The sequence below is a fragment of the Fukomys damarensis genome, unplaced genomic scaffold (genome assembly GCF_012274545.1).
Source record: "Fukomys damarensis isolate Sample0158 unplaced genomic scaffold, DMR_v1.0_HiC HiC_scaffold_15, whole genome shotgun sequence".
Lineage (NCBI taxonomy): Eukaryota > Metazoa > Chordata > Mammalia > Rodentia > Bathyergidae > Fukomys > Fukomys damarensis.
In genome coordinates, this window is record NW_022900927.1 from 5,742,200 (window position 1) to 5,767,136 (window position 24,937).

Sequence of the window (24,937 nt, forward strand, 5' to 3'; positions counted from 1 at the left end):
TTTGTCAGTACCATGCTGTTTTTATCACAGTGGCTTTGTAGTATAGTTTCAAACTTGGGATTGTGATACTCTCTGCCATGTCTCTGTTGTGTGGGATGGTTTTTGCTATTCTAGGTCTCTTATGGTTCCAAATGAATTTTTGGATTATTTTTTTTTCTAGTTCTGTGAAATATACTGTTGGAATTTCAACTGGCATTGCATTGAATCCGTATAGCAGTTTTGGTAGTGTGGTCATCTTCACTCTGTTGATTCTTCCTACCCAGGAGCAGGGTATATCTTTCCATTTTCTTATATTCTCTTCGATCTCTTTTTTCAGAGTGTTGTAGTTTTCAGTGTAGAGGTCTTTTGCTTCTTTTGTTAGATTGATTCCCAGATACTTCATTTTTGGGGGTGCTATTGTGAAAGGAATTGTTTCCCTAATTTCTCTCTCAGGGAGTCTGTTACTTGTGTACAAGAAGGCTATTGATTTTTGAGTGCTGATCTTGTATCCAGCTACTCTGCTAAAAGTATCAATTAAGTCTAGAAGTCTTTTGGAAGATTTTTTTTTGGAAGTCTTCTATGTAGAGTATCATATCATCAGCAAATAATGACAATTTAACCTCTACCTTTCCTATCTTTATTGATTTAATTTCTTTCTTTTGTCTAATTGCTGTGGCTAATGTTCCCAGAACTATATTGAACAGGAGTGGTGATAGTGGACATTCTTGTCTTGTTCTTGATTTTAATGTGAAGGTTTTTAGTTTTTGATGAATTAATATGATGTTGGCTGTTGGTTTTTCATAAATAGCCTTTGTCAAGTTAGATAAAGACCATCTACTCCAATTTTTTGCAGGTTTTAAAAAATCATGAATGGGTGTTGAATTTTGTTGAATGCTTTTTCTGCATCTATTGAGATGATCATATGGTTTTTGTCCTTGATTGTATTAATTTATGTTTGTTGAACCATTTCAAGGTGCATCTGTTTACTTACAAATGACTGAATTTTATCCTTTATGACAGGGTAGTACTCATTGTGTATAAATGCCACATTTTCTTTATTTTATTCAGTCATCTTTTGATGGACATATAGGTTGCTTCCAAGACTTAGCTATTGTGAGTGGTGCTGTTATGAACATGATTATGGATGTGTCACTGTGATATGATGTTTTTAACTACTACAGGAAGCTACCTAGAAGGGGATTGGCTGGGTCATATGGAATTTCTAGCTTTAATTTTTGAGGAATCTTTATACTGATTTTTATAGTGGTTGCACTAGTTTACATTCCTACCAACAATGTAGAATGATTCCTCTTTCCTTATAGCCTGCTATTATTTTATTTCTTAATTATAGTCATTCTTTCTGGTGAAGCCTGGATTCTCAGCACATAACACCTTTTAAAGCCACAACATCCTGTCCTGGGCATCCCTCTCTTTCAGTCTTAGGTAATGTAATCTAGAATAGCACAATGAATGATGCCCATGGAAGTTCCACCTGAGGTGTGGAGGGAAGATAGAGCCCCCTAGTGGAGCCCCGCTAGGGCTAACCCATGAGTTTCTCTGTAGGTGGTGTGTAGGAGTCCCCTTCACATTTGTGGTAGCATCACATTATTTTAAGGTACATTTTGAGGTACATGACTCCAATTTCTTTTTTCTTTCATCATTTAAAAAATATCAACCTATTGTCTGAAAGCTTCCATTATCTTTGTTGGAAAGTTGATTTGCAGTCTAGTGGATGCTTCTTCAAGGTAGGCCCACTCTTACTTATTTTCTAGATAGAAATTCCAATGGTGGCCTGTGAACTGAGGTCCTTTCCTTTCCCACCTTGGATCTCTCAGGTACTGAGAGGACCTCTGTATTCTTAAATACCTCAGTCCTCTCCATCAAGCTCCTTGCACTCTTCAGCTTAGTTGTGCACACTTCTGTGGAAGGTGGATTGTGAGATCTCAAAGTGGGCTTGAGGCTTTGGCCTGAGGTATTTGGAGTGTGACTTATAGACTGGCTTTCTATTTACTTTGACTGGCTTTTTAGAAATAAAATTAAAACTCTGATCTGCTCTTCTTTTACTCTAGAAACAAATGAGTTTTATTTTATATAGGCAGTTTGAGGCAAATAATCTTAATCCAAGTAGGTTGAATTGCTTCAAAATTGTGTTTCTGTCCTTATGAGGTCTGATCTATTTCTTGTCTATATCTTAGGACATTCTATTGTATGTTGCTTCTATGGTTTCCATGGCTCTGACATTTTTACAACATTGAGTATTCCTAGGAGATCTATCCATTTATTTAGTTCTTTTCAATTTCATTAGTTGTGTAGCTTGGTAATATTTTATTAGATTTATGATCAAGCATTTATTTTTGAGAGTGCTAATATGTGACATTGTTTTAAATTTCTAATTAAATTTTTACATTGCTGATACATATGAAAATGGTTGATTTTGTATGATAATCTTATAACCTGCATCCTTGCTATACTTGTAGTTGCAAAAATCTCTTTTTCAAAAATCTTTTGAGTTTTCTATGTAGATGATTATATTGTCTGTAAACAAAGACAGTGTTATGGCTTGTGTCTGGATGTCACCCAATGCAATAATAGGCAGGGCTTCTTCAGATGTGGCTGCATGTAGCGTGTGTGACACTGAGATTGATTCATGGTGCATGCTAGGATCAAGGGTACTGGGTTTAAGGGTATGAGTGCTATTTGCCTTAAGTAGCTTTGACAAGATATAAGGGGTATAAAGAGCTGTGGTTGATCCTTATTGCTTTACTACTTTCTGCCTACCATGAACTGTTTCTCCTCTGTGATGCCTGTCTGTCATGCCGCTCTGCCCTGGGGCCAATTATGGATTGAAACCTCTACAAACTTTAAGCTAAATAAACCTTTCCCTCTTTAACTTTGTGTGTCAGGTGTTTTGTCTCAGCAATGAGAAAAGTAATTAAGACAAAATTTGGTAGTGGGAGTGGGGCCATTGCTGTGACATTACATGGCCATGTGTCTTGTCTCAAGAGCCTTTAGAAGTGGCTGTGGGAAGGGGAAGAGTTAGGAAAGGATCAGAGCTGTTGGCTGAAAAGGTAGGTGGAATGCCTCAGGCTGTACTTGAAGGTAGATTCTGGCCAGCACTCAGAAGACTAGAATGCTGATGGAAATGCTGCTGGTAAAGATAGGGCTTAGGAGGTTTCTGCTAGGAAGAAGTACTACATTAACTGTTGAGTCCAGATGATATGTATTATGGTTTGGCAGGATATTTGTCTGCATTTTCCTCTGTCCTGTGACTTTGTCTGAGACTGAGATTAAGGGCAGCATATTAATCTTGCAGAAAAAATTTTAAGGCAGTCTAATGTTGAGGTAGTGGCATGGTTACTGTTGGAGGCTTTTAGGCAGATTTATGTTGAGAATCAAGAGCAAAGATCACAGTAGAATGATTTAAAGTGTTTTGAGTTTAGCCAGAAAGGAAGCTCCAGTAATGTTGTGAACTGCAAAGATAGAACAGAGGAGATCTTGATTGCTGAGAAGGAACAGGATATTAGTAAAGATGGCATCACAAGAAGCAGCAGGACTTCCACTTTTGCAGCCTCAAAATAGCAAAGGTGAAAGATTTTGCTTTGAGAGGAGATCCCCAGAGCACCATGTTTCAGAATGGTGGTGGCCTAGGGAAATTGTTCTTCAGGATTTGGTTCATAGGCACTGAACTCCTATAGCCAAGAGAGAAGGAAGTCTGGCTACTGGTCTAGCTTGTAGCAGACCTTGGTGTCATCCACATGGTGCTGGTTTTTGGCGTATGCAGTCAGGAAGGTTTCCACTCAGATTTCAGAAGAAGGCTTGAGATCCTAGGCAGTGTGTCCCTGACAGGACAGTGTGTGAAGCTGTGTATGTGAAACTAACTGAAGATTCATTAGAGACCCCAGAAGGTTGGAATGGCCAAGAACCTGGATTGTCTGAGGGAAACTATAAGGAGGTAGCAGAGCTGGCCTAGGGCAGAAGCCACGAGAGCTACAACCCCTGGCAGTGCCATAGGGGTGGAGCTACCCAAGTCCTTTGGATTTTACAACTTGCCACAGATTTCCAGGGATGCCAGAAGTGAAACTGTGGGATTTAATGTTTGCTCTACTGGATTTGGTCATGCTTTGTTCCCATTCCTTGCTATCCCCGTTTGTAACTTTGGAATGGAAATGTCTGTCTTGTGCCACTGAATGTTGAAAGTGTTTAACTTTTCATTTGTACAGGAGCTTGTAGTTGAGTTTGCCTTATGTCTCTGAGAGATTTGGACTTTTCAGCAATGTTGAAACTGTTAGGACTTTGGTAACCCTTAGAGATGGAATAAATGATTTTGTAAAAAGAATACACATGGGTCTTTGTGGGGTCCAGAGGTGAACTGTTATGGCTTGTGCCTAGGTGTCCCCCAAAGCCTCATGTAATCATAGGTGGAGCTTTTTCAGATGTGGCTGGATCCAGAGTGTGTGACACTAAGATTGATTTGTGGTGCAATGCTAGGATCAAGGGCACTGGGATTAAAAGTATGAGTGCTACCTGTCTTAAGTAGCCTGGATAAGATATGAGGGATAGAAAGCTGTGGTTAACCCTTGTTGATTTGCCACATTCTGCATACCATGAACTATTTCTCCTCTGTGATGCCTGTCTGCTATGCCACCCTGATTTGGGGCCAGCCAATTATGGATTGAAACCTCTATAAACTTTAACCTAAATAAACCTTTCCTCCTTTAACTTTGGGTGTAACAAAAAAAAGCAGGAGAGACAGTTTTATTCTTTCCTCTCTGTATACCTTTCATTTTCCTTGTTTGGTCTTACTAAGTAGTAATTTCAGAATGAAGATGATGGAAAGGAGTGTGCTTTTTTTTTTTTGGCCTATCACTGGCTGAAATGCTTCCTGGATCACAATGCACTTCTATTTTACTAATTGATTCTTGCTTATAAATATGGTATAATGTAATTTCAGTAGCTGCAAGTTTGAGAAATAAAATTGTGAAAGTAACTCCATTAAAATCTTGGGAAAAGTTTTGCCTTATTCTTCTGGGTAAATTTTTCTTTTTGTAAAAGTCTATAAAATATCTGAGATTTTGCATTTAACTTGTTTTAGAAATGAAAAAATCAGTGATAGTATTTTCAATGCTGTTGAATTAACATCATAGAGAACATCCTTTCTAGATTTTGTGTTTCACACTGCTAAATATTTATGATATCTCTTCATAAAATCTTAATGTTATAATTTGCATTTTAACAGATGCCACATCAATGAACTCTAATCAGATGAAGATTTTTAAAAACTTACTTTCTGGCTAAAATTCATACTGTTTATTATTTTACTGGTGTTGTGACAAATTCTCACTCATAGGGTTAAATCCTATGTTTTTTAGTTATTTAATGTGTTATGCTCATTGGCTCAGATTTAGTTTAGAAAACAGTAACTTTCTTGCTATGTAATATGTATATTTTTATTTATAAAGGTCACTATCTTTGACAAATATTCGAAATAGTCCTTTCTTATAAGAAATACTTTCGGAATAAGTGGTCTTTCCATAGGTGAAGGAAGAAGATAACTACACTGGAATGGTACACTGAGACCATGACCTATTAGAAATGAAAGGAGACGTCAATATCTTATGTTTATGCCAACTTATTTTACTGAAGAAAAAACAGAGATTCACAAAAGGAATAACAGATGAAGTAAAAATGAGCTACAATTTTGTAATCCAGTTCTTCTCCTAGCAAAGACTGCACCATTCTGTGAATCAAATGCAATTCTATCACTACATTCCACAATCTAAGAAGAACTAAGAGGCATTTTTCTTCATGTCCACAGTTGTTTATTTAATGGCTTCTCTGCTTGGTACTTGGCATGTGCTGGGGTCTCAATTGATTTTCATGTTCCCAGGTGCAGCCATAGACGCTGGAATCTCTGCCCATGGACACCATATCCTCTTCTCAGTTCAGTGGTGATGTTTGCCTAATATCTTTCTTTTTTCAGGCAACTAAGCTGAGCCCTAGATGTCATAGTCACATGAATGGAAAAAAAGAAATGTATTATCCTCCTTGCTAAGTAGCTTATGAGGCAAGTGGTACTGAAGATAAAAGCAGTCCTTGTGATAGTGCTTCTACCTAGTGAACCCAGCCCAAAGTATCAAACATAAAATGAGGGAGGGAGATCCATTAGCTGTAGATCCTATCCTTTCTAAACAGTATCCACTTCAGGATCTTTGCTGTCTCATACTTGCTCACCATATTGTACTAATAATAAGAGAGACAACCCTCTGTCTTAACATCCAAACCAAAATTGGGTTTGGAGTGATGACTGTTTTGTGAACGTGTGTTCTTTTTTTTTTTTTGTACCAGGGATTGAACTTGTGCCTGCAAAGCACAGAGCCACTGAGTTAAATCCCAGCCCTGTGGATGTGTGCTCTTTTAGAAAGATGTAGTCATGTTGACAAAATATTTGTGCATTTTGTTTACTTATATGGGAAATATGATAAAATACGTAGAGTCATTGTACTAAGTCTCAGGGAGATGAAATCAATTTTCTCCACCACCTATAATTCAGATTCTATCTTGAAAGGAATTCCCAATAAGCCCTACGGAGGGTCATTTAGAGGGTGAACATCTGAGACAACCTACTCCCCCAGGTAGAATTAGGTGTTACATGATCCTAAGGAAAAGAAAGTTAAAAATAATTGGGGAAAAGGCCTGTCACTTAAGCAGTGCCACTGAGGACCCTGACAAAGGAATCAACTAGGCATTTATTTTGTTTGAATTGATACTGAATTAAGTTTCCCAAATAATATAAATTTATAGAGGACTTTCCAGGAAGAACTTTGGCTTCATGTTTAGTAGTGTGTTTTTAAACTCTCCTTCTTTCTATCTCTTTGTCCTGTAACTGTGTCTCCCTAACTCCTGAACAGTCCTTCTTACCCAGAACTACCCATATCTGACACTGTCTGTGCAGTTCTTTGTCTTGATTACAGAGACCAAAAGAACCTAGTCTGACCCTTGCTTCGATTGTCCATCCTTGCACCCCATTGCTTCTTGTCCTGGATGATGCTTGCTAGGGTGCTGCTCTGCCATATTGGGATAAATATCTGTGAGGCTCGGGCTCCTGGCTACAGTGTGATAGGTAGTGAAGACAAAGGTCACAGGAAAAATACCTGGCAGAAGTAGAGGAGTCTTTCTTCCTTGATGATAGTTAGGGTCCAGGATAGTAAGCTGACTGACCAGAGAGTTGTGTCCTAAGGTTGTGGAAATGGGTTCCCGATGGCTGGTCTCCAGTGTTGAACTGTGATCTCACCTTTGGGGTTGTAGAGAAATCTGGAGGTCTTGTGCTTCTGTACCAAGTAAGAGGAGGTTGTGGATGTAAGAGGGAGGAAGGTCCCACCCTTTGTACCCTGTCTCTGGCCTCCACCATCTTTATGGATTTTATTAGAACACTCCACTAGGAATGGGCATCCATGGAAGTTGTAATCTCTGGGAGTTGCAATTCTTTGGTGACCATTTGGGCCCACAGGAAAATCTCTTGCTGAAATTAGGAGATTAAATTTAATAACCTACCCGAACTTATGGTTTCATCAGGAAAATTCCTCCTGCTTATCTCATAGGAATAGTAAGATTAAGTAAAATTGTAGATTGAAAGGGATTTTGACCAATCAAAAGTGTTCTTTATGTTAAAGTTTATAATAATTACAGTTAGAATTTATGTAAATATGAGGTCACCTGTCAGTTGTCCCTTCCATGGTTTCAACATTGCACATGCTGAAGCACAATGATTGATTTCTGTAAAAGGCATGATTCTATTTTGCAAGGGCCAATTCTCTGAGATAGAGAAAAATCCTGTTCAAAAAGGGATTTAGGGAGTTCATTTTCTCCATTTCTTGGTTCAGGCAGGACCATACCTGAAACATGTCAAACATTTTAAAAAAATGTTTGCATCTTTAAAGCTCTCTAAAGCATGATGTTGCTATCTTTCTTGACTACTTAGTTCTCTGGTCCTCTACTGTCACTATTGGAAGTCATTCCAATTAAATCTAAGCCTAAATTAAATCTCTGGTACAGTAGCCAGATATTCTTTCTCATTTCCTTGTTCTATGGAAAATAAACTGAATCTCTCAATGCTGGACTATTGGTATCTCCCAAATATTTTTGAGTTTTATTTATAATTTTTTTCTAAGACTCTGCTCTCTTTTTTCATAGCTTCTCAGTCCACCATCTGTTAAGAGTGGTGGGGACCAACTCTTGCTCTGTATCAGAGCGCATATTGGAGCTAGAGTCTTCTAAAAGGTCAGAGTTCAGAGCTAGCTGTATTCCTGGCCATCATACTCATTCCCAGGTGCTTGCTATCTCCCTTAGAAACTGTCAGAATAAGGGCACTTACCCCATTTTGGGTGCGGAGGATATGGGTGTCACGGAACAGTTGCTCATCCCTGAGGTGGGCACAGGAAGGAAGCATGCTGTTACAGGGTGTGAAAATATCCCTCCAGTCTCTAAGCTCATGCCCCTCATTTGGAGTATAGGAAGATAAAGCAGCGGGCAGACATGTCAGGAGAGTGGCACAGACATCTGTGAAGCATTAGTGAATCATGGTCTCTGGAGTTCTGTTCAGCCAGGGCTGATTATGTAGAGTTAATCGAATACCTCAGTTTGAGACCACTGCCACTGGAACAAGTTATGTTTTCTCACTTCTTTACCTCCTTTTTTTTTTTTAGTATGGAAAATGGAATAATGAAACCAATTCTTATCATTCACCCAAATCTGACCCTTCTCCCTCACCTTTCAGGATGCAAAGAAATAACAGCAGGAACTAAATCATAAATCCACATTTTTACAGTTGGCCAATCAGACATACATCCCCAAGGCCCTGCAGTGACCTCCTTGGAAATCAAGTTTTCCTGGATAAAAAATATCCTTCAAGTAGAGGTAAGCCTGACCCTTTGGCCTTTTGTCCCCGAGGGAGCAACAATGAGAAGAGTTTCCTCCATTCTCACAATGGATTCTGCCAGACCATATTTTCTTATTCCAAAATGGAGGTGATTGACCAGACTTGGAGAAAAATCAGAGGGATTGTTCCCTGGATTGTCTATATTTAAATATCTGAAAGATTTATAGTTTTATGAACTCTGTAGAGGGGCTAGAAAAACACAGAGTGGTTCAAATATCAGAGATAAAGAGCAGTCAGACTTCTAGATCTCTTTTGCCTTCTGTTCCCATACCCAAGGCTAAAGTCTTCTCAACCTTTCGACGAGGGATGGAGATGCCAGAATTAAATCATATTTCATTCTAATACTAGAGGAATCTCTCTTTTGGCTGTTGTAAACATATCCTTGTTAATCAATGTATTATCTGTGAATCAGCAGCTTCAGCCTCATATGAGAGTCAGCCTCAGAACCTCAAGCCCAACCTAGGTGATGAGAAGATGTGGGTGGCTCCACCTCTATGGCCTATTGATTAAGAACTTACTTTAAAAAAGGGATCCACATAATCTATATACACGGAAAAGTTTGAAAAACCATTATTTATAGATTCTTTATTGACTGAATGGAGGAAGAAGCTCCAAATATGGCTTTGATGTGATATAACTGTAGGTTCCTGGATATTTTGAGTATTTTCCTGAAACACCAGAATTTCCATATGGACACTTGAGAGCTATAACTTGACTTTGAATAATCATTCCACTCTTGTCTCTCCATTATTACATCCCTGCTGATTCCTTATAGCAGACCTAGGAAATTGCTATCTTCTGTGTCTCTTGTCTCTCCTCTACTGCAAAGAACCATGTCTGACTGAGAGCTGAGAGTGCTACCAAGCTCTCAACATCCATTACTAGGATAAATGGGATCATTCTATTCCCTATTTCAGTGCATTAGACTGAATGCTTGTGTGTCCTCCAAATTCATAGGCTGAAAGCTAATTCACAATGCAATAGTATTTGGAAGATAACTATGAGGTCATGAAGGCTCCAGGTTTCATGACTGAAACTAGTGTTCTCATAGAGGAGAACCTGGGAATTCCCTTGCTCATTTTCTCATGCAAAAACACAGCAAAAAGACAAGTGTTTGTGAACTAGAAAGTGGACACTCACTAGACACCAAATGTGCTAGCACCTTGATGTTGTACTTCCCAGCTTCCAGAACTATGAGAGATAAATCATTTATAAGCTATCCAGCCTGTAATATTCTATTATAACAGCAGAAAGAAATGCAACACCAGGTAACAGGGCTGGAGAGAGGAGAGATGCATGGTGATGGTGAACCTTTTAGATCTTTCAGTGATAACAAGCAGCTGGATGTGATATGTGTGCCACAGATTCACCACCACTGGACTAGAGTGTTCATGGAGGCTGTAAGAAAAGCCAGTGCCTGTGTTGATTGAAGGGAGACTAAAGGAGTCCAGCTTTAAACCCAGGAGAAGGTCCCAAGATAAGACTTTCAGATGAACTCTTCCTTATTCCCTCTCAAATTCCAGCCCTTATCCAAATCTTGGATTTTTTTTTTTTTTTACCTCGAATCCGAGCATCTTCCTGCAGCTGAAAAATAATGATAATTCAGTGAATCAGAAACTTAAGAGACTGGTCTTAGATTTCAGAATATACTAGCTATAGGCTTGGCAGATATGTAGTGATGTCTTTGGGAAATGTAAGAATGGAAAAAAAGAATGGAACTGGATTATATTTGTCTTGGCAGCAGAATTTGTATTGTCTTTGTATCTCTTAAACCAAAACACTGATGATAATGCTCTGTATACAGCATGTGCTCAGTATATTTTGCATGATGAAGTAGCAAATATGTAGGTGTGCGCTGACAACTCTCAAGAGTGGAAGACACACATTTTATTATTTATATATTTAACAACTTATAGAATGAACTCACTCATTCTGTCTGGCATTTCTGCTGTGACTTTTTTTTTTTGGTCCTTTTGACTTTCTTCACTGAATCTCCAGTGGTTCTCTGTAGGGCACCTTAAACTACGTGTGAAGGATATTTTAAAGTAAATAGCTACATACAAGTCCCCTTTTTTTCACTAGCTCAAATCCTGCCTAAAGAGACTATAACCTAAGGAGGCCAATGTTCTAGTTAAGGTGGAGGCATTCTGACCACAGAGGCACAACTTGGGTGAAAATATCAGGTTTCAGAACTCTACCTCATGCCCCCTTTATCTACAGACAGGTGGAGGCAAAGGCTGATGTGATTTTCATGAGTAAGTCCCGGACATGCTAATGGAACACAATGACATAGCTGCTTGGACCATAGAAAAGGGCTCAGTTCTAAGGCCAAAATTGATCTGGATGGTGAAAGAGAGGAAATTTATTTCCATTTCTTTCTCAATTTCTGACCATTATTTCTTCCCAACTAGGAAGAGAGAGCTACTCCTCCCAAGACTACAAGAAGCTAACATTATATTTAGATTATAGTTTTAATGAAATTATATCTATATTCAGAGGAACAAAAGCTAAGAAATCTGTACAGAAGATTCCTGTTTGTCCTGATTTTATGATATTTGTTCTGTCCTGTCCTAAATTAAGTGCTTTCCTGTTTTTAGAGCCTATTTAAATAGTCTGTCCTTAGTAATTGTGTATAGAGGGTGTCTGTTGCTCTCCACTGTAATGGAAAGCAGAAAAAATGCAATAATGGGCTTAGTAGGACCATGAACAAATTAATATAATAATTCAGCATAGCCAGGCACAGTGACGAATGCCTGTAATCACACTCTACTGGGGAGGTTGAGGCATGAAGATTGCAAATTTGAGCCTAGTCTGGGAAACTTAGTGAGTTAGTAAGACCTTGTTTCAAATTAAGAAAGTAAAAGGGTTTAGGGATATTTCTCAGGAGGAAGGGCCTGGGTTCAATCTCCAATACCACAACAAACAGACCTCAGCATAGAGGAAGAGCAGAGGAAGATAATTGTTTCTGTCTACCCCCAAAGTCCTGCCCTTTAATTTGTGCTTTCCTGAATTTGATAGACATACTCACCTAAGAAGGCACTTTATGATATTGTACAGTCCTTTCAACATGGTTACTTCTCAGCACTTCATATAACCACATTGCTGAGAGAAATTATGGTAAATGTAATTTTCTCTATAGATGATCATACTTCCTCAAGATAATTTTTAGGCATCTTCTTGCTTTAATTGTCTGGACAGATAAGTCAACACTACTATAAAGGGAGAAATCACTTGGATAAATAAATAAATAACTATAAGATTTTGTTCCATCATCATCTCAGTAGGGAATAAAAATGAGATCCAGGAAAGTGATGGGTGGGGCTAGGAAATTTAGAGAATCCAAGTTTCATCTTACCTCCTTTTGTATATCCTTAAAAGCTGACAGCACCTGTCAGAAGACAAAAATATAAAAAAATTAATGTTAGATTAACACTTTATCAAGAAGATTTTTTATATAAGAATATAATTACTTGATCTAGCCATTAGGTTATGGAGTGTGGCTTTCTATCTCCAGCAATACACTCTCACTGACTTCCACTCTACACATATCTCTTGGTTGCCATTTATCCATATGGTAAATTAGTGAAATATATTAAGGCATTAAGAGGGCTGAGCTTTGATAGACTGTCTAATGAAGTCTTCTACTATCATACTTAATTTCTGTTTAATTGGTCCTTGTTCTGAAGCTATGCAGTTATTAAAATAAACTTATAGTTATATTTAGGTTATAATATTCTTGAGGACAAGACTGAATGTTGGTAAGGATATGGAGCAGGTGAAACTTTCATTTGTTACTGAAGGGGATGTGAAATCACACAGTCACTTTGGAAGATGTACTGGCAGTTTCTCATAAGACTGAGTAAGAATACAAATACTTACCTAGGCACGGATAGGTACAATAACAGTTGAAACTCTAGATTAGTTCATTTGAAGGAAATGGCAATAACTTCAAGATAGATAACTATATCTTATTTGGTGGAAATATGTAGATATTCAGGAGTTTCAATTTGTGTATAACAGTGCATGTGAAAGATGAATAGTTAAATCAGTGGACTGTAGCAATTATCAATTTATAGCTTTTTAGCAACCCTTTGCATCTAAAGGGTTCCCAACATATGAGAATGTCAATATGCTTCCTTGGTTATATTTTAGGTTCCCGATAGGATGATCTTTGATCTTTGTGCAAGCAACTCACTTTTTAGCTAATACAGTAATGTAAGAACATGAGATAGTTATGCTAATGTAAAGCCTTGTAATTAAGATTACTTCCTTCTAGAAAACTTATAAGAAGTGTTGCTGAAAATAAAAGAATAAAATATTTGGTCACATTACTCATTTAATATAATAATGTTCAGTAAGGGCCGGTAGGAGAGGCTGTGGAGAATTTCAACTATTTTAAATAAATAAAAAATCCATAGTAATTGATTTAACTTATTTACACTGTCTTTTCCTGCTTAGTTCCATGTGGCAAATGTAGTATAAATGCAAAAGTAATGTATTATTCTTTAGTTATCATCTCTAGCCACGAGTTTAAATGTGTAATACATACAAGTAGAATATCAATATTAGGATGTTGAAGTAGCTGATATCTGTGAGAAGTCCCCTTAGAAATTCTGAGTAAATGTCTGTGTTCTGTGAAAGTTTAGAATGGTTTGCTTTGGCTATCTGATGGGCATAACTTGCTTCTGCACTCATTCACATACAAATTTGACACTTTCCTGCTTGAGAATTGGACATCTTGATTGTCATTTTAAGATGTCTGGAAAATGAAGGACATTTTGTCAAAGGGAAAAAGGCATCAACCTTAATAGAAGAAGCTATTCACACATTCACTGAATTTAAATCTATTTTAAATAAAATTTAGAAATTAAATTTAAAAGCAGAGCTTAATATAATGTAGTTTCTACTACCTACTGCTCATGGCATCACTTAGAATATGGAGACTATAGGTTCCAACTGAGCTTATTCACATATTAAAATCATATTTTTCAAGAACCCAAATATTATCTTCAAAGGATTCACTTAAGTCTGACTCAATTATCTCCATGAACTAAGACAACTGTTTTTTTTTTTTTCACTGAGTTTATCGGTACTTTTTAAGTATACAGTATAGTTACATTCATCACTGGGATCTTGCACATTTACATGACAGATCTTGGTTCTCATTTTTCCCCTATACCCCTCTCTTCCCCTTCAGCCCCTCCAACCTCCCCTATTTAAGACTTTGTTTCCAATTTTTCCTTTTCTCATGTTTTCTCTTTTCCCTTATTTCCTTTCCCCTAGCCTTCCCATTTCCCCTATACCTTTAGCCCTCTTCTTCCTATTTCAAATTGTCAGTTATACAATTTGGATCTTATTTACACCTTTAGCTTTTCCAACCAGAGAAACTATTCAGCATTTACACATGTGTGTCTTACTTATTTCACTTAAGAACATGGCCTCAATATGCATTCATTTTCCTATGAATAACTCTAGCTTTTCATCTTTATGGCTGAGTGGTGCTCCATTTTTTTTTTTTTTTTGAGACAAGGTCTCACTATGAAGCTCAAGGTAGCCTTAAGCTTACTATGCAGCCCAAGCTGGTCTCAAACTCTTGGTGATCCTCCCACCTCAGCCTCCTGAGTGCTGGGATTATAGGTGTGCACCACCATGCTGGGCAGGAAGACAAAGTTTAACTGGATCTATTTAAACTAATTTAAATGATTTAATTTAATCCTCAAGGAAAAAGTCCCTTGAAGAAGAATAAAGACAAACTCTTTTACCTTACCACAAGAGGGACAGTTCTTTGCATCCAAAGTATAGATTAATATTGTACTCTTTTTTACCTCACGTTTTTGTAGTAAAAAGTGGCCAGTATCCAGAATGACAATCAAGTTCACTGTTGTGTAGAAAAGTTATACTTCTTGTTCTACTAATAATTTTACTTTGAAGATTTCCCCCCAGGAGTTCCATCTACTTGTTCCAGGGAGTGTGGGGGGGAGAGAAAATAAAACAGAACTGGGGTTCACCTGGAACTTTTTCTTCCAGGCTGAGTCAGAACCACGAACATAGGTGGTGAATAGTTGACCTAAAATGTCTTAGACATACATATCAGCCTTCAGTATGGGGATCAGAGCACTACTTTATCACACTGAATTGGTGACAAAGACCAAACCTATGCTTGCAAGTGTGTGAAAACTGAAAACTGAGAGATTAAACCACTCTTTAAACCAGACTTCAAACAAACAAGACTCATGACAGATTCAAGTAAGAACTGCAGATACACAGACAGGAGTAATTTTGAAGGCTTGGAACTGATGTGAGGAGGAACAGCAATCTTTCACCACAAACCAGCAAACTTCTCAAAAGAAGAGAAATAAATCTGCTCTTTTCTTAAACCCTATCTCCCTTCTACATCACACCATCCTCTCTCTATATAAAAAGATCCTTCTCTACTCACGTGGTCCCAGAGAGTTTCAGTGATTGTTATTTGTCTTTCCTGTTGAAATAAGAGAGAAATCGTGGGAATGTTACCCTCTTTCCAGAATCTGATTTGACACATTATGGAAATGGTGGACCAAAAGACACCGCATCGAATCGAAATGAACACCTGAAGTCAATTTTTCACAAAACCCAAAGTCTCTTTCGGCCCTATTTTGAGTCATTTTTAGCCCATATCTCCAGCTTATCTCTTCATTTAGCCTGAGTAACAACAGTTAGAACTATATGTTTACCTGGCTTATCAGTACTCATAGAACTTTCCTGACCATGGAGTCTTCCGGTATAGAAGTAGCCTTTGAATTGTAGCTGGTCTTGGTACATAAGGACATACCAGCTGGTCAAACACTCTTAACCACAAAACCCAAGCCCTCTTGAGCTTTTCTGTCTCCTGCCCTCAGCCTCACCTCTATCCCCAGGAACCAGAATCCCCAAGGAATGAGTGCATTTGTATGTCTTACCCACCTGTGTTATGATTGCTTCTTCTTTGGATGTACTGAAAAAAAAAAAGATGATAGAAATGTGTTGAGGAGCAAATAGTTAAACACTTTCCCTAACTCCATCCTACAATGCTTGGCAAGAATCCTTGAGGTTTTAGTATAAAGTTTTAGGAAAAATAGCCAAGATCCCACTCGCATATTCCCTCTGGGGCATGAAGGCTTATTTTCCTAATATCTTGACTATTATAATAGAACTCTTAGATTCAAAAGCATAAAAAATGGAGGTAAAAGTTATGGTCACTGTCATTAAATCTTACCATTATCTTTAGTATCTATTATATCTTCTTCACACCCTTCACTCTGTCTAGCCTGTTAAACTGCAGTGGTTCCCACTGAGGATGTACAATATATCCAGTTATCAAACTGCTTCCTTTTTTTGTTCCCACAAAGTATTCTTATTTCCTTCATGACCTCTGAAGGGAAGAGGGTGGAATTCTGAGGAAGCAGCCAAATGATTTTGCTTATTCTGGATAGCATAACTGAAATTCTTATTTCTAAGTACTATTAGAATCAGTGCCAAAGTTACTTAGGAGACAGAGTATTTATATATAGTTAGGTAGAAAACTAGCAGTAAGGAGAGGAATGAAAATGGGTCACATGGGGACCAGTGTGTGTGTGTGTGTGTGTGTGTGTGTGTGTGTGTGTTAAAGGAGGGGAACAGATTCATACTAGTGGATCCTGAGGAAACCCAAACTAGATTTCCTGGCCAGGGTTTCAGGGCCCCAGGATGGGAACCTAATAAATCATTGGGAAGAAAGTGAAATCAAGATGATTCATGTACAGAACTCTGCTAGCTAGAGGATTCTTTCTCTATGGAACCTGGAGACAACTATTTCTCACTCCAATCTAAGCTATGTTCCTTATCCTAAAAACACTATTACTATGAAGATTCTTTCTACCACAGGTTTCATCTACCCAAATTGGGACTGTGTTTTAGTCTATCTTCTGTAAACAGAGGTGGTGAATAATTGCTATCCTGAGAACTGCCATCCTGAATAAGAACATCAGAAGAAAGGTTTAGGGGTGTGTGTGTGTGTGTGTGTGTGTGTTTGTGTGTTAGGAATGAGGGAAACAAGAAGAAAGATGAATGGAGGAAAAGGGGAGGGATGGAGAAAGAAGGGAGAGAGAGAGAGAGAGAGAGAGAGATTTTACAATACAATTCTAGTGATTTATCTCTTAAAATTGAGCCAGAAGATGATTGAGCCTTCATGAACCAGGTGCTGTTAGTGCTTTCACCTCCACACATTTCATCTATAGATGGTCCTATGACAGAGGTGTAGGTGTCCTACTCTGTTGTGCAGCAAACCGAGGCTGTGATGTGCTTAGTGACAGTAACAGGAACACTTGCATTCCAATTCAAGTGAGATTGATTCCAATTTATTTTGTGCCAAAAAACAAAAAAACAAAAAAACACCACAAGTTATTGTGTCCCAGTTGTTTTATAGCTGAGTTAAAAGTACATTTTGGTAAGATTTTGGAATTTTAGGGATAGAAGGGTCTGAATTCCAGCATCAAAATGTTCCAGTTCTAATAATTTTGTTTATTTTTAAGTTTTATCTTATCACTCTTATCAAAAACAAATCAGAAAGGATGTCTAGCCAGAGGCATGCCCATACCATCAGTAAGTGTGCACAGTTTTCTAGAGTTAGTGTGATCATCCTGTGTCCTCTGGCTTCACTTAAGACCTTCTCCAATTCTTCTACCTATCTATTCCTCTCCTCCTAACTCCTAAGTCCCTATCCTGAAGGGTAAAGTTGCTATATTGAAGAGTTTATTCACTATAAACATATTTTTGGCTGTTCTTCGATTTTTATTTAATTCACACAGTTTAAAAGGGTTAGATTAATAACTACCACAAATGGTCAGTTTCTAAGCTGTGCTTAATGAGATTGTGTTGCTGATTGTATGAATTGGGAAAGGGGTTGTGATTGATTTAATGTCCTTTCTGATATTGTGAATATGACAGTGTCTATGAGTTATTAGAGACTCAAAACCTAAAGAGAAGCTATATCAGGAAGATCAAAGTACTAACAGAGGAATTAAATCAAGGACATCCCAACAACAAATATAAAAATGAGAAAACACTTAAGCAAGGCACAAAGACAGACTTACAGTTCATCAATGGCAAATTCTAGGGGAAATGAGTTGGAAAAATTTGACAATCAACCGCCAGGACACCAGGACAATTCAAAACACAAGAAGCAACAAAACAGATCAATCAGGCTCTAGAAAAATTCAAAACAAAATTAATTTCCCAGATAACTACAGAGATGGTGAGTACAATGAAAGAAACAATTAGAGACTCTAGAACAGAACCTGACAAAAAAATAGATGAGCTCAGGACCATAATAGAACCCACAAATGCCCAGTGTAAGAAAGAAATGGAAACCATGTATGACCAACATAGGAAATAAATGGAGTCCATGAAACAGATTTGAACAGATATTCAGGAAATTAAAAACTCTATTGAAAGTATTCACAGAAGGATAGAATGAATGTGAAAATAGAATTTCAGATATAGAAGACAGGATTGTAGTCAGTGACCATGAAAAGAGATCTCTCTTAAAACCAGTAAGGGATCATGAGAAATTGATCCAACAACTCCTAGATGATGCAAAGAATAACATAAGACTAATAGGAATCCACGAAGTAGCAGGACAAAATACAAATGACTTTAAAAACTTTTCACAGAATTGATGACAGAAAACTTCCCAAACAGAGGGGAAGAATTTGACATACAGATAAGTGAGGCATATAGGACTCCAGGTAGCCATGATTAAAAAAATCTACACTTAGACATACAATAGTCAAGATCCTAGAAACCCAACAGAAGAAAACCCAACAAACTACTACAAGGAGTTAGAGAAAAGAAACAAATCACATGCAAAGGAGAGCCAATCAGAATCACAGCGACTTTTCAACTCAAACACTCAGGTCAAGGAGAGCCTGGTGTGAGGTATTTCAAGTCCTATGAGAAAATAACCTCCAACCTAGACTGATGTATCCTGCAGAACCCTCTTTTAAATGGATGCAGAAATAAGATACTTCCATGGCAGTGAACACCTTGGAAACTTCATGAATAACAAACCAGCACTACAAACAATTCTAAATAATATCCTAGAAGAAGACAATGAAGGACATAACACCATGAGGTCCAACAGAACTAATCAACTAGGCAAGTCAAGAAACTAAAGGGAGAGGGGGAAAAGTAAAAAGAGCCAACAACAGGAAAATAACATGACAATGATAAGTCAGTACATATCAGTTATAACCATCAATGTCAATGGCCTCAATTCACCAATCAAAAGAAATAGACTGGCAGAATAGATTAAGAAACAAAATCCAAAACATATGTTGTATATAAGAAACACACCTAGTTAAAAAAGAAACTCATAGACTGAAAGTGAAAGGATGGAAAACAGTTCTCCATTTGACAGGAGCCCAGACAAAAGCAGGGGTAGCTATCTTATTTGCAAAGTAAATTTCAAACCAAAACTAATTAAGAGAGACAAAGAAGGCCACTCCATCCTTGTAAAGGGAACAATCTAAGAGAAAGAGATGACAATCATAAATATATATGCACCAAATATTAATGCCCCCAACTATATAAAACAAACATTAAGGGACATGAAAAACCAAATAACCACTAATAAAATTGTATCTAGACAAAAAACAACAACAAAATACTAGAACTGAACCAAGATTTTGAACAAATGTATTTAATACACATCTACAGAGTGTTCCACCCCACAAAATCAGAATATACATTCTTTTTGGGTGCACATTGGTCATTCTCCAAAATACACCAAATACTAGCTCATTGAACATGTTTAATAAACACAAAGGCATATAATTTATCCTATGTATGTTATTAGACAATACACAGTGCAATTAAGCTGGTGATCAATAGTATAAGAAACCATAAGAACATCACAAACACAGAGAAATTGGACAGTCCTCTCCTGAACAATCAATGGGTCACAGAGGAAATTAAAGGAGAAATTAGTAAGTTTTTACAAATAAATGATAATGCCAACACAACATACAGGAATCTATGGTACACAATCAAAGCAGTTCTATGTAAAAATTTCATAAAAGTGAATGTTCACACTAGGAAAACACAGCAAGCTGAAATAAACAACCTAATGATGAATCTTAGGCTCCCAGAAAAAGAAGAGCAAGAAAAACCCAAAGCTCAAACAAGGGAGGAAATTATAAAGATCAGAGCAGAAATCAATGCAATGGAGACTAAGAGAATGATACAAAGAAAATTAAACAATTGAAGAGTTAGTTTTTTAAAACCATAAATATCAATAAACCCTTAGCCAACCTTGTCAAAAAAAGGAAAGAAAAGGCTTAGATCCATGTAACTAGGAATGAAAAAGGGAAAGTCACACAGATCAAGCAGAAATCCAGAGGATCATCAATACCTACTTTGAGAACCTGTACTCTAATAAAATGGAAAACACAGAAGAAATGGACAGTTTTACTGATACTTATGAATTACCAAAGTTGAATAAAGAAGATAAAAAAATTCTAAACACTCCAATTACAATCAGTGAAATTGAAAACATAATTAAAAGTTTTCCAACTAAGAAAAGCCCAGGTCCTGATGGCTTCACTGCTGAACTCTACAAGACATTTAGAGAAGAATTGCTGCCACTACTCTTTAAACTGTTCAATGAAATTGAAAGAAAAGCAATACTTCCAAATTCATTCCTGGAAGCACATGTTACCTTGATTCCCAAACCAGGGAAAGACCCAACCAAAGAGAGAACTGCAGGCCAATCTCCCTAATGAACATAGATGCAAAGATCTTCAATAAGATACTGGCAACAGAATATAGAGGGTCATCAAGAAGATCATATGCCCTGACCATGTTGGATTTATTCCAGGGATGCAAGGATGCGTCGACATACATAAATCAATAAATGTAATACACTATATAAACAGAATCAAGGACAAAAACTATATGATCATTTCAATAGATGTAGAAAAAGCACTCAACAAAATTCAGTACCCATTCATGATAAAACCCCTGCAGAAAATTGGAATAGATGGTCTTTATCTCAATTTGATAAAGACTATCTATGAAAATCCAACAGCCAACATCATATTAATTCACCAAAAACTGAAAACCTTCACATCAAAATCAGGAACAAGACAAGGATGTCCACTACCATCACTCCTGTCCAATATAGTTCTGGGAACAGCCACAGAAATTATACAAGAGAAAGAAATAATAAAAGAAATAAAGATAGGAAAGGAAGAAGTTAAACTGTCATTATTTGCTGATGATATGATACTCTACACAAAAGACTCAAAAAAAAAAAAAAAAAAAGAAAAAGAAAAAAACCCTGCCAAAAGACTTCTAGACTTAATTGACACTTTCAGAAGAGTAGCTGGATACAAGGTCAACACTCAAAAGTGAATAACCTTCTTGTACACAAGTAGACTCACTGAGAGAGAAATCAGGAAAACAATTCCTTTCACAATAGCATCAAAAAAATGAAGTATCTATGAATCAATCTAATGAAAGAAGCAAAAGACTTCTACACTGAAAACAACAGCACTCTAAAAAAAGAGATTAAAGGAGACATAAGAAAATGCAAAGATAACCTTGGCTCCTGGGTAGGAAAAATCAAAAGAGTGAAAATGACCATACTACAAAAACTGCTATACAGATTCAATGCAATGCCAATTGAAATTCCAACAGTATACTTAACAGAACTAGAGAAAATAATCCAAAAATTCATTTGGAACTAGAAAAGACCTAGAATAGCAAAAGCAATTCTAGGCAATGGAGATATGCAGGGGGTATCACAAACCTAAACTTGAAACTATATTACAAAGCTACTGTGATAAAAACATCATGGTACTGTCAAAGAAAAAGACCTGAGGATCAGTGGAATACATTGGAAGATACAGAAACAACTCCAGGTGTACTCAACTACCTCATTTTTGACAAAGGAGCCAACCATGCTCACTGGAGGAAAGATAGCCTCTTTAATAAATGATTTTGGCAAAACTGGATTTCAACCTCCCAAAGGTTAAAACTAGACCCTTTTCTTTCAACATGCACTAAACTAAAATCCAAATGGATTAAAGATCTATATATTAAAAAAGAAACACTAAACTTGCTGGAGTATAAGTTAGGCAGAACTCTCAAAGACATTGTCATAGGAAAAGACTTTATGAATAAATCCTCAGTAGTATGGAAACTAGCATAAAGAATCAAGAATTGGGATCTCCAGTGCCAGAGGGCCTGCTGGGCCACACTCTCCTTTTGGGCGCCACTGCCATCTTCAGCACCAGGAAGGTAGCCACATGGGCACCCCCTGAATCCCCCCACCACTTGCACTTTCAGACCTCCTGATTGTGCTAGTCTTTAGACCTACTCTGTACAGGCAGAAGTGGTCATAAAGGGTATTTTCCAGCGCTCCCAACTTTGAACATCTTTAAAGTATGGGTGGGGAAACCTGTAGTAGAACTGAGTGGAGTTCAGCCCTTCAGGAGGTCAGGGAACTCAATCTGGGCCTTGCAGCCTGAGGTCAGTCTGCATTATGGGGTTCTGCCACCAGCTAGCTGAGATCAAGGGACTTGGTTCTGCACATGGCAGCACATGTTGTATATTATGACAGCAGTGATATTAGTCTGAAAGAGGCCCTTGAAACTCATTTTTTCTTTTTTTTTCATTCCACTCTGCAAATTCTTTTTATTTCTGTCCTCTTTCTCCAATTCAGTCTCTTGCTCCACCATATTATCCCTCATCTCCCTTTTTGTTTCTGCTCCTGTCCTAACTTAGATTTCTTCTTTTATTATTTTTTTCTCTTTTCTATATGTTCTTTTCTTATGTCATTCTACCTCACTCAAGGGTTACTATACTTCTATTCTGTTTATCCTTTTTGAATTTAACAATTTCCTGATGATTGTGTGGTCATTCTATGTCTTCTGGCTTCATGTGAAAACTTCTCTAATTCTTTTACTTATCTACTCCTCTTGTCCTAACTCTGTCTTAAGCCCCCATCCTAAATGGTAAATATTCTTATTGAAAAGTTTATTCACTGCAAACATATTTCGGACTGCTTCTTGATTTTAATTTAATTCACGTGGTTTGAAGGTGATTGATGGCTACCACAAGTGGTCAATTTGCAAGTTGTGCTTGATCATATTTGGTGCTGATTGTATCAATTAGGATAAAGGATTGTGATTGATTCAATGAGCTGTTTTCTTTGGTATTCTGAAAATGAGAATGTCTATGAGTCATTAGAGACCCCAGGGCTAAAGCCCAACTATATTAGGAGATTTAAGTAATAATCTAAAGGTTAAACTAAGGACAACCCAAAAACAATAGTAAAAATGAGAAAATGCTTAAGCAAGGTACAGGGACAGATTTCCAGTTCAGCAATGGCAAATAGTGGGGCAAATGAGGATGAAAATCTGACAGTGAACCATCAGGACACTGTGAACTCAAACTACAGGAAGTAACAAAACTGATCAATCAGGCTCTAGAGAAATTTAAAACAAGTAATTTCCCAGATAATAACCATACAGATGATGAGCAAAATGAAAGTTATAATTTGAGACTCTAGAACATAAACTGAGAGGAAAATAGATGAGCTCAGGACCATGGTAGAAGCCATGAATGCCCAGCATAAGAAAGAATTGGAAATAGTAAATGCTCAATATAAGAAAGAAATGGAATCTACAGGGTAGATTCAGGAGATTAAAAACTCCATTGAGAGTTTTTGCAATAGAATAAAAGAGTCTGAAGATAGAATCTCAGATATAGAAGATAAAATTGCAGTCAGTGACTACGAAAAGAGAGGTCTCTTAAAAACAGTAGGGGATCATGAGAAATTGATCTAACAACTCTTAGATGATGCAAAGAAGAATAACATAAGACTGATAGGAATCTAAGAAGTAAGCAGGAGAAAATGTAAATGACCTAAAAAAGTTGTTCACAGAATTAATTATAGAAAACTTCCCAAACAGAGGGGAAGAATTTGACATACAGATAAGTGAGGCATATAGGACTCCAACTAGCCATGATAAAAAAAAATCTACACCTAGACATATATAATCAAGATCCCAGAAACCCAACAGAAGAACAAAATACTACAAGCAGTAAGAGATAAGAAATCACATGCAAAGGAAATCCCATCAGAATCACAGTGGACTTTTCAACACAAACCCTTAGGTTAAGGAGAGCCTGGAATGAGACATTTCAAGTACTAAAAGAAAACAACCTCCAACCTAGACTGATGTATCCTGCAAAACTTTCTTTCAAAATGGATGGGGAAACAAGATACTTCCATGACAAAGAACACCTGAGAAACTTCATGAATACCAAACCAGCACTACAAGGAATTCTAAACAAGATCCTAGAAAGAGACAATGAAGGAAACAACACCATGAGTCCCAACAGAGCAAATTAAATAGGCAAGGTAAGAAACTAAAAGGAGAAGATGAAAAAAACATTAAATAACAAGTTAGTACATATGAGTTATAACCATCAATATGAATGGCCTCATTTCACCAATCAAGAGACATAGACTGGCAGAATGGATTAAGAAGCAAAATCCAGTAATATGTTGTATACAAGACACACCTAGTGCAAAAAGAAGCACATAGACTGAAAGTGGAAGGACAGAAAACTTCTTCATGCAACAGGAGACCAGAAAAAAGCAGGGGTAGCAGTCTTATTCACAGACAAAGTAAATTTCAAACCTAAAATGATTGAAAGAGACAAAGGAGGCCACTACATCCTTGTGAAGGAAACAATTCAAGAGGAAGAGATAACAAATAATTTATTTTCAATCTATTGAGTATGTTAGAAAGCACATATGCTCCTTTTCTCTTTTCTTTTCTCTTTTTTTTTCTTTATTCTTTCCCTGGTGCTGGGGATTAAACTCAGCACATTGCTCTGGCTAGGCAGGTACAGCACTACTGAGCTAAATCTTAGGCTTTATATTTCATATTTAAAAAATTTATCAACACATTAATCTTTGTCTTTATATGTTGGTCTACCAAATTGATGAGTTAT

The 24,937-nt window shown here is 37.2% G+C and overlaps 1 protein-coding gene across 1 annotated transcript in view; it reads right to left on the reverse strand.

Moving 5' to 3' along the window:
- Positions 1-5,786: 5,786 nt before the first annotated feature.
- CUNH12orf54 (chromosome unknown C12orf54 homolog) overlaps positions 5,787-24,937 on the reverse strand; it is a 29,131-nt gene continuing 9,980 nt past the window's right edge. The window contains exons 3-9 of the mRNA XM_010638300.1: positions 15,857-15,887; positions 15,354-15,392; positions 12,270-12,302; positions 10,474-10,498; positions 8,351-8,399; positions 7,131-7,307; positions 5,787-5,975 (exon numbers count right to left, since the gene is read on the reverse strand). Of these exons, the coding sequence (XP_010636602.1) occupies positions 7,169-7,307; positions 8,351-8,399; positions 10,474-10,498; positions 12,270-12,302; positions 15,354-15,392; positions 15,857-15,887 (316 nt within the window). The 3' untranslated portion in view covers positions 5,787-5,975; positions 7,131-7,168. The remainder of the gene's footprint in view (positions 5,976-7,130; positions 7,308-8,350; positions 8,400-10,473; positions 10,499-12,269; positions 12,303-15,353; positions 15,393-15,856; positions 15,888-24,937) is intronic.